Raw genomic sequence first — 10,692 nt, 5'->3', positions numbered from 1 at the left:
AATTTAGAAAAAATTAAATAAAATCTCAAACATGTAAGGGGATTTACTACCTTGGCCTTGAAATATGACACTACAGACAGACCAATTTCTAGATGCCTCTGTCAAGTAAAACACCTGCCACACCTCCAGCTCTGTTGCACACACACACACACACACACACACACACACACACACACACACACACACACACACACACACACACACACAAACACACACACACACACACACACACACACACACACACACACACACACACACACACACACACACACACACACACACACACACACACACACACACACACACACACACACACACACACACACACACACACACAAAATGGTGTTAGATTAGAAATGTGTGAAGGAGGAGGAGGGTGTTGGAGTACAAAGAGGAGGCTTGTCTTGTTCAGCGTCCCTCAGTCAGTCAGTCAGTCTGCCGCTCAGCGTTCCTGGAGGTTTGATCTTCACCTGAACTTCAGTGGAGAACTATTTTGAGGTATGTTTACTTTACTTTTAAATTTGATACGTGGACAAACGTTGTAGCCTACTTGTTAGCCCACAATTATTTGGCACCTTTAATTACAATGAATTAATTATTACATCACATGGTACCAATTAAGCCATTGGCTAACCAATCTACAAGCTCTGCTATTTTCAAAACATTGTCACACTTTGAAATGTATTGGAAAAAAAATATTGTGAAATGTTTTTGTATTGTGAAACACTTTTGTACTTTTACTCAAGTAAACTTTTGAACACAGGACTTTTGCTTGTAACTGAGTATGTCTACATTGTTGGTTGTATTGCTACTACTTTTTTACAGTGTGAGCAGTAGTGCCATCATGCCTTCCTACACGGTGACGGTGGCCACATGCAGCCAGTGGTTTGCGGGCACTGATGACTACATCTACATAACCCTGGTGGGCACGGAGGGCTGCAGTGACAGAACACTGCTAGACAAACCTCTGTACAACGACTTCGAGAGGGGGGCCGTAAGTTGGCGTGTCTATGTTATGGAAGTGTTATGATGTACAGTATGTCTCTTGCAGTGGTGTAAAGTAACTAAGTACATTTACTCAAGTACTGTACTTAAGTACACTTTTGAGGTACTTTTACTTTACTATAGTATTTCCAATTGTCTATACTTTTACTTCTACTCCACTATCTCAGAGGCAAATATTGTATTTTTACTCCACTACAATTAATTATTTGAAAACTTTAGTTACTAGTTACTTTGCAGATATAAATATATTACATTATAAAGCATACATTAACCACTTTAGCCCTATTTTATTCCTAGGCTATTTGAAAATAGCTGATCTACAAGCTCACAACGCGTCGCATCACGACGCATCACATCGCATTGTGAGCTTGTAGATCTGCTATTTTCAAACATTTTAGTAATTTTACTTTTGGTACTTTAAATACATTTTGATACCAATACTTTTCTACTTTTACTCAAGTCATTTTTGAATTCCGGACTTTTACTTGTAACAGAGTACTTCTACATTGCAGTATTGATACTTTTACTTAAGTAAAACATTTGAGTACTTTTTCCACCACTGGTCTCCTGCACCGTTCTTGTTTATTTTATTTGGATCCCCATTAGCTACTACAATAGCAGCAGCTATACTCTTCCCGGGGTCCACACACAAAGAAAATACATTGCATAACATAAAAACATAAGTTAAAAACGTTAATAGCTCAAACAGTCTTACCTTTTTACCTATTGAGAAAAGAGAAAATTACACTGACACTGCAAGGAGGCTTAAAATCTTTAAAATATATGTTATTACAGTGGAATTTTCTCTTTTATAGTTTGGGATCAAATGTCTACATGCAGTACCTTGGAATGTTTTTTTCAGTTGAGCAGAACTAACCTCAAAGGCAACACTGATGAAACAACACTGCTTGTGCAACAGTCTCTAACGTTGGTTAAATGCTAGTATAGATTTACTACAGGGAATACGGGACAACAACAAAATACACTGTGGGGGGAAAAAAGCATCAAACTGTATAAAATAAGCACAATCCACTGCCCTCTGGAATGTGCAGTTCAAGTTTGAACAGCATAAAAAAACACATGATAACAGATTTTTGTGAATAACATTTGAACCACATTCCCATGGTGGTTTGAAATGTGACTCAAATCTGATATGATCGTGCAGCCAGTCAACCAGTCAGTCAGTCAGCAGTGGTGGAAAGTAAATAATTACATTTACTCAAGTACTGTACTTAAGTACAATTTTGAGGTACTTTTACTTTACTGGAGTATGTCCAATTTTCTGTACTTTTACTTCTACTCCACAACATCTCAGAGGCAAATATTGTACTTTTACTCCACCACAATTATTTGAAAACTTTAGTTACCAGTTACTTTGCAGATATAAATTATTACATTTTAAAACATACATTAACCACTTCAGCCCTATTTTATACATAGGCTATTTGAAAATAGCCGATCTACAAGCTCACAACGCGTCGCATCGCAACGCGTTGTGAGCTTGTAGATCTGCTATTTAAAAAGCATTTTAGTACTTTTACTTTTGATACTTTAAGTACATTTTGACACCAATACTTTTGTACTTTTACTCAAGTAAATTTTGAATTCCGTTTTTTGTAACAGAGTATTTCTACAATGCAGATTTGATACTTTTACTTAAAGGGGAATTTTTTACCACGGTTTTCTTACCTTTTCTATGATGTTATGATATCCTAGGATGAATGGTACAGTAGTAAAATGTCATAACTCCATCCCGGGTCCGCCACAGCTAAAAACGCGCGCCAATAGGTCTTGCGCTAGATTGCATATTTTGAAAGCTTTTTTTTTATTTTATTTTTTAGATCTGACGTTCATAGTGACAGAACACTATGCAATGTGATTGTCTTGAATGCGCCCCACCAGAAGTATCGCTAGACGAGATTGAAATCTCGTCTAGCGAGACTTCTGGTTTAGCTGTGGCGGACCACAGGATGGAGTTATGACATTTTACTACTGTACCATTCATCCTAGGATATCATAACATCATAGAAAAGGTAAGAAAACCGTGATCCAAAATTCCTCTTTAAGTAAGCCAGCCAGCCAGCCAGCCAGCCAGCCAGCCACACACATCAACTACTACAAACAAAGTCAATCTAACTCGACGTATGTCCTTATGTGCTGTGTGGCCATTGGCTGTATACGCGCAGGTGGACTCGTACGACGTGAGCGTAGGGGAGGACCTGGGCGTCGTGGAGATGGTGAGGATGGAGAAGAAGAAGTACTGGGTGCAGGACGACTGGTACTGCAGGTACATCACGGTGAAGACCCCGGCCGGGGAATACCTGGAGTTCCCCTGCTTCCGCTGGCTGGTGGGCGACAAGGAGGTGCAGCTCCGGGACGGGCGAGGTACGTCGTTTTAGCCTGGTTCTCAAAGTGGGGGGGGGGGGGGGGGGGGGTTCCAGGTGGTCCCCAGCTAAATTTGTTAATGAAGCATCACACTCATTTTAAAGGTATAGTTCACCCCCAAAATGACTTTTTTTCCTATCAATTAGTCACCCCATGGAGACTTCAATGAATGGATATTTTTTAGTTTTCGTCACATTCCTAAGACAAAAATTGGATGACTGGCAGCGGTTCCGGTAGGAGACACAAAGAGTCTCCTTTGTGTCTCCTACCGGAACCGCTGCCTAACGGTCCACTGGTCATCAAATTATTGGCTTAGGAATGCAACAAAAACTAAAAAATATCTATGAATTCAAGTCCGCGGTCAAAATACATACTGGTTTAGTCATCATCCCCTCTGCCTACCTCACTGTGTGTCTTCCTTGTCTGTTGTAGAGGCAGATAGTACGTCGGTCTGACCGATGTATCGGCCATTATTAGACTTTTTATGAAATCGACGAGCGTGGCATGTTTTAATGAGACCAAATACATCCCTTTTCACCCGGGGCCAAAAGAAATGTTGCCGGATCTGCTTGTAGATTTTTCTAACCCCCATACACCCAGCTACACATCATAGGAAGCTTTCAACACCATGTCCCTGAATATAGCTGGCACCACACTTTGCAAAATGGGGGTTCCCACACCATTCTCGCCCTGTGCACACCATTTACACAAGAGGACTTCATTGTGCACAAAATAGCCCTGTGCTGCAATTTCCATGTCTTCCGCAGGAGATACAGAGCCAAACTTTTGTTCTTGAACTCAGTCAGTCCTGGAAATGGACTTTTACCTTGAACACACCCTTTCCTAGGACTCATAGTGTGCTTTACCATGCAAGTTGGGAAAACCTAATAGTCACAGGTTCAGATGCATGATTATGGATCCCACCAATGCTCCAGGATATACTGTAGACCCGCCTTACCTGTCTGATTGGCTCCCTGGCAGGCATAGTTTTACTGAGGTTAGGGTTAAAGGATCTACACCATGAATTTAAAAAAAATATTTGATATTTAATATCATATGGTGTATGTCCCTCAAACCTTTTTCAAAAGGTTTGAGCCTAAATCATCACTCAGATATACTCATCCCAAGTCAATTGTCTCTGGCTTATACAGCACTTTCAGCTGCAATACCAAAACGTCCTCTTGGGCAGGGGGGGGCTACTGAGCAATTCTGTCTGTTTTATTATAAAAAAATGGAACAATTCTGCATAAAAAGAAGCATCTAAGAAAAATACAAAATCGAAAAAAAAACACTTTGAACATTTTTGAACAATTCCACCAAGTGTTTGAGGTGCCTGTTTCACCCACTTCCGGGGGGCGGAGCCAAAATCCGAGCCCGAAGTATTTGTTCGTAGACCCCCACTTAGGGGGGGTAGAAAACGTTTCGGAGCGATTCGGGCACTTTTCATTTAACATTGGGTTTGCCATCAAAAATGTTTGTGACATCATCAACATTTCCATTCTGAGATCGCCTGTTCAGACACGCCCATTCTGGAAATCCATGAAATGAGAAGGAATGACTGAATTAAAAAAAATTACATTTTTTTGGGTACAAGAGACACTGGGGACCTAGCCTGGCTCCACCCCCTGAATCCTTTGCCTAGCATTCAGGGTCTGGTGACGCTTTCGAAGGCGGGTGTTGCTCGGTTGAAAATCTGACCGACGAATCGGGATCGGGACAATCCAGTATGAACCAATCGCGTTGGCTCATAGTGGAGTCCCACTTTGGCCACGCCCCCATCTCAGAACTCCTCTGCATTGAGAGGGCTTTCAGACTGAATAATGGAGTGAAACGAAATGAAAATTCAGGCTGAGTGTCAGGCTACTGGGGACCCCAAAAAATACAAAAAAACAAGAAAAAAGTGATTTTCATGGTGTAGACCCTTTAAGGTTTAGGTTTAGGCATAGTTTTACTGAGGTTAGGGTTAAGGTTAGGTTTATAGTTTTACTGAGGTTAGGGTTAAGGTTTAGGTTTAGGCATAGTTTTACTGAGGTTAAGGTTAGGTTTAGGCATAGTTTTACTAAGGTTAGGGTTAAGGTTAGGTTTAGGCATAGTTGCAAAAACGAGAACTGTCAATCACAGCGACTACTGACCAATCACAGCGGGGTTTGCCAAGAGCTGGCGTGGGGTCCATAATAACGCGGTTCAGACACCTCTGTTTTTAACCCTTCTGAACGTAAAGGCTGCGATACAGGAACCTGTGTAACCACAGTAGGTGATGGAGCCTCAGCCCACAATTTATCACCTGCAAGATCATTACCCAGGATTATACCCCTTCCACAGGCAACTCAGGGCGCACACCCACCACCACCCCAGCAACCAAACCACACTACTATCTCACTCTATGCACGGGTACTGGAATGATTTTCATCTCCATCATTGAAATAAAATCACCCATGTTTGACACTGAGGAGAATGGAATTACGGCTTGACGGATGTATGTTTATAATGCGCCTGTATCTCTCAAGATCTTCACTGCAACTGCCTTTCCACCAGGCAGAGACGCATAATCCTCTGAAATGCACACTGAATAAAGTTTATTCAGTGTGCATTCAGAGGATTATGCGTCTCTGGCTGCCCCTGTTATGCCTTGAAGTATATTTTTACTTTACTGGAGTATTTCCAATTTCCAATACTTTTACTTCTACTCCACTACATCTCAGAGGCAAATATTGTACTTTTACTCCACTATAATTATTTGAAAACTTTAGTTACTAATTACTTTGCAGATATAAATATATTACATTATAGAACATACATTAACCATTTTAGCCCTATTTTATACCTAGGCTATTTGAAAATAGCCGATCTACAAGCTCACAACGCGTCGCAATGCGACACGTTGTGAGCTTGTAGATCTGCTATTTTCAAACATTTTAGTACTTTTACTTTTGGTACTTTAAGTACATTTTGATACCAATACTTTTGTACTTTTACTGAAAAAAAAAAAATTCCGGACTTTTACTTATAACAGAGTACTTATACATTGCAGTATTGATACTTTTACTTAAGTAAAACATTTGAGTACTTTTTCCACTGCAAATAAGGGACGATTCCTTATTTCAAGGGACGGTTGGCAACCGTAGTGTCACGTGACCTTTCTTCAGGTAAAGTAAAGTGGGACACTTCCTTTGTCAGAGAGACACACCTGCTGCTGACAGTGTAACAATAAGACTGCAGTGGTGGAAGAAGTACTCAGAGCCGTTTCACACTCGGGTCCCGGGTGCGCACTCCAGACCGCTTGGCTAGTGTGAATGTTGCGAATCGTCCCGCGAAACGTAACCGTTCCGTTCCCGAAACCACCTCCGGAGGCAGTTTCGGATCCGGATCATGCGTTTTCGGGTACGGTACGCTGCAATGTGAAAGCAAGCGTACCATTAGACGGAAGTGGCCCGCTATTTGGAATAGGTGACGGTATATAAACTCGACAAAAACAGCCAACAAAAACACAGCTCTTCTAGCCGGTGCTACTGAATGAATGAAAACGCCCCAGAATGCATTGCGCACTTAAGGTGGGCAGGTGCATATTACTCTTAAGGTGGAACATAACAATTGAAATAATAATCAACTTGTATGGGAGCCTTTCTAACAATTTTACTCATTCAATTCTGAACCGATTCTTAAAATTTAAAATTCTCTATTAGCTGTGAAGGGCCTTCTTTCATGTCTATCAGTCATGAAACATTGGCGGGTCTCCATCGCGCATTTCAGGTGCGCGAGCAGCGCATATAGTATATCTTGTGGGTATCTTGTGGAGTTTCAGCTACTATGCATCCCAGAAATATATAGCTTATAAGGCTTTGTAATTTGAAATTTGTAAGTAAATATGGTAACTCATTTAGATGTAGGCCTACGTAGGTTTATAGTTTCCCAAGGACTATAGCCGTTTCACTCATGATGCAATTTCTCTTTCATAACAGATACATACATGTGCCAGATAATCCCCACACCAAGAGTCAAAAAAGAAAAGACGTTGGATTGATGTACTTTATTTAGACATGAGACATGAGAAACAGTACATGGAAGTACAATTCACAATACAAGGTTTCAGTCATTCAGTCGGACTTCACTGTATAGGCTACTATAGTTGCCTTTTCATAAATGATATATTTTTGTACTTAAGCTGTCGTGAAAGTTTATAATATTTAGAGAAATTTAAATTTTCAAATACAAAAGTATTAGTAGTTGTGAAGGTTAGCAAACTGGACATTTTGACTGAATGTTTCCTGTATCCTCATCTTGCGCTAATGCACACAAGTGTTTCACCAGGTTTTATTTGTGTTGTTTCTCATAAGCGTACATCCGTTGTCCGTCAACAACACAGAAGTCTGTGGCTTGACTTCTGTGCGCTCACTGTGTTGAGCGCTCAGTGCGTTCTCCCCGCTTCGGGGCGAGGCTCCCCAAAGACCGTGCACTTACATAGATCGCCTCCCCTCCCCAGCATAGCTCTCCAGCCGCAACCCTATATTTCTGTGCGACTAGCACAAACATTGTCGCATAGTTGATGACGTCTGTGTCCACAGGGGAAACACTATGTGCATGCCGCCACCTGTAGGATCGGGGGTATATATGCATGTGTTCTCTGGCGCGATTGGATCTTGGCCAATGTGAATGCAGGCCAGCATTCGATCTGGGAAACGTTTAGAATGAAAACGGATCCAGTCTGAAACCGCCCTCAGATTGCTTTACTTACACTATAGTAGTAGCAATATAACAATATAAAAATGCTCCGTTACAAGTAAAGGGCAGTTTTTCAAAATGTTATTAAAAGTACATAGGTATTGGCATCAAAATATACTTTTCGTTAATACCAGTATATGTATACTCAAATGTTTCGAAACTGACAATCTACAAGCTCACAACGCATTGCATTGTGACAAGTATAAATGTAGGGCTTAATTTTGTGTGTTTTGTAGTTATAATCGAAACGATTGAATACAATAACTGTAGTGGAATAAAAAGTACAATATTTGCCTCTTAGATGTAATGGATTAAATTGAAGAACATGAAGAACATTTTAATAGTAAAGTAAAAGTCAAATTACCTCTTTTCACTTAAGTACAATACTTGAGTACGTGCATATAGTTACTTTCCACCATTGTGGCCACTTCCTTGGCAGAGACAGAAACACCTGTTCTGGCACTTAAACAATAAGTCACTTGTTTGAAATGAGGGTAGAAGACAGCTTGATAATAAGCCCATCAGCCAGGATGGCATGCAGACAAAAGCACAGGCAATTTATGAATGTGTCAGTGTTTACAGCTCCACAAAGTGATTGTTTTCATCACGTGTAGTATTACAGTTATGAGTCATTCCTTTTCTTTTCTTTTTTAAGCTGCGGCCAACAGGAAGAGCTTGTTTTTCACTTTAAGGCACATGTAGTGGACCTTGTAGTCGTTGGACTGTGGTTACGTAACAGCAGCAACAGCCCCATGTGTAGCGGCCCCTGGGTCATCCTCAGACAGGTAACTACCGGCCAATTGTCTATCCTGATTCCTGGCTCTATAGAACCTTTTCACCGCAGCCATATTGACATGAAATATGAAAAAAGGCAAGGCAAGTTTATTTGTATTGCACATTTCAACCAGGCTTGATTGAATATTGTATTAGGCAGCAATGTAAAAAACACAGCACACGTACAGTTAAAACACTTTGTCTAAAAGGTCCGTCCAGAAAAGTCCTTGCGGTCTTGTTTCCAATTGAGGTCCTCCTACCTAGGCAATGTGCTTTACACAAAACATTAACCGCTTAAACCCCATGATATGGCTGACCGGAGTCCCTCAGAGCTCTATACTCTGTTCTGGCCCCACAGTGGTGGAATGAACTTCCCACTGATGTTAGGACAGCAGAGTCACTGCCCATATTTCGCCGCAGGCTGAAAACCCACCTCTTCAGGAAACACTACCCTTCCTCTCTGCCTGACCTACTTGTTGTTAACTAGTTATACGAACGCTTGTTTTCTATTGTTGTATTGTTTATTGCATTTTTGTGTGTTAAAAGATACTCACAGGCTAAGATGGCTGCTTCTTGAGGTGTTTGAGCTTTTCTCTCATTTATGTAAGTAGCAATATTAACTGGTACACAGTTTTTAAATTGTTTAAAGAGTTATCAAGTCACAAAGCTCTTTAAAAGTTTTAACCTCTGATGCCAAACACCATCGGTTAAACTGGACCAACATATCCCTCACATATTTAACATACGTTTGATGTGCAATTTTCCTGCCTTTTCTAAAACGTTGTCGATATGCTTCGGATATTCATTTGTATGTATTTCATATTTTTACTCTGCTACTGTTAAAGAAGCATAGGCCTCCTGCGCCTTACCTGTGGACACATTGCAGCAGCAGGGTGCGCTCACCATCACACCAGCCCCTGGAGTCTGCCCCCGCTCAAACAGGGAAAAGAACAAATCAGGATCTTTCTCTGAAAACTAGGGAAGTAACTGCAAGTTAGAACCAAATTGTTTTTGTTCCCGAGTACTCCATTTAAAAATGTCTTGTTCCAATTCTAACAATTCAGTTTTTTGTTTCATCTCCTTCAACTCTTTCCCAAGTGCAAGTTTCATCTTCAGCTATTCCTTTTGCTGTTCAAAGGCTAAACATTCGGAGGTGTTTTACCATCTTCTTCGGTCGCGTCTGTAAGGATCCTCTGATGGAACCTCCGGTAACACGCCTTGTGCTACCAATCCATCAGAAAGATCTTGACCCTATAACCTTTGAACGTTTGTCACAGACCTCCACCTTGAAGTGCTCTGCTACGTTTAACAGCTTCTCGTTTGTGCATTTATCCAGCACTTCCACAGATGGAGCCTGAATAAACGCCTGTATCAAAAAAACAATTTTTTACACATTACTTAAAAAAATTGTGCAAAGGTTTGAACAAAAAAGAGGCAAAGACCCCAGAGCCCATCCCCTAACTAATCTCAACCAGACGCCTCCACGGTGGGTACTGACACACTCTAAATCAGTAGGGTGGGAAAGCACGTAGCTATACTAGCCACAGAGGACACCTCACTAAAGTTGACCACCCCACAGTGGGCTGCCTAGGATGAGCCCACTGCCTTAGCCTACCGGGAATTGGAACCCCAAGAACTAAACCACCCACTAAGTACTTTACCTGCACAAAAATGTGTTCCCAAAATAAACTTGCTCTCTCCCCCCAAACAAAAAAACAAACCCATGTGTGTCGTTTACCCTTTGTCATGATGTAATCCAGTTCATGTTAAAATCAGAATCACAATCAACGTTATTGTCACATCACAGGT

The 10,692-nt window shown here is 41.0% G+C and overlaps 1 protein-coding gene across 1 annotated transcript in view; it reads left to right on the top strand.

Annotated features, from left to right (window-relative positions):
* Window positions 1-437: 437 nt before the first annotated feature.
* The window catches only part of LOC308100678 (polyunsaturated fatty acid 5-lipoxygenase-like), a gene marked incomplete at its 3' end in the record, with an annotated part of 97,893 nt that continues 87,638 nt past the window's right edge, over window positions 438-10,692 (top strand). Inside the window, exons 1-3 of the mRNA XM_080449744.1 lie at window positions 438-498; window positions 826-994; window positions 3,192-3,390. Coding sequence (XP_080305870.1) covers window positions 845-994; window positions 3,192-3,390 — 349 coding nt within the window. The 5' untranslated portion in view covers window positions 438-498; window positions 826-844. The remainder of the gene's footprint in view (window positions 499-825; window positions 995-3,191; window positions 3,391-10,692) is intronic.

Source organism: Gymnoscopelus braueri (genome assembly GCF_963280865.1).
Source record: "Gymnoscopelus braueri genome assembly, chromosome: 14".
NCBI classification, from domain to species: domain Eukaryota; kingdom Metazoa; phylum Chordata; class Actinopteri; order Myctophiformes; family Myctophidae; genus Gymnoscopelus; species Gymnoscopelus braueri.
Note: the sequence above shows the minus strand (reverse complement) of the source record. Positions and strands in the feature narration are given on the sequence as shown.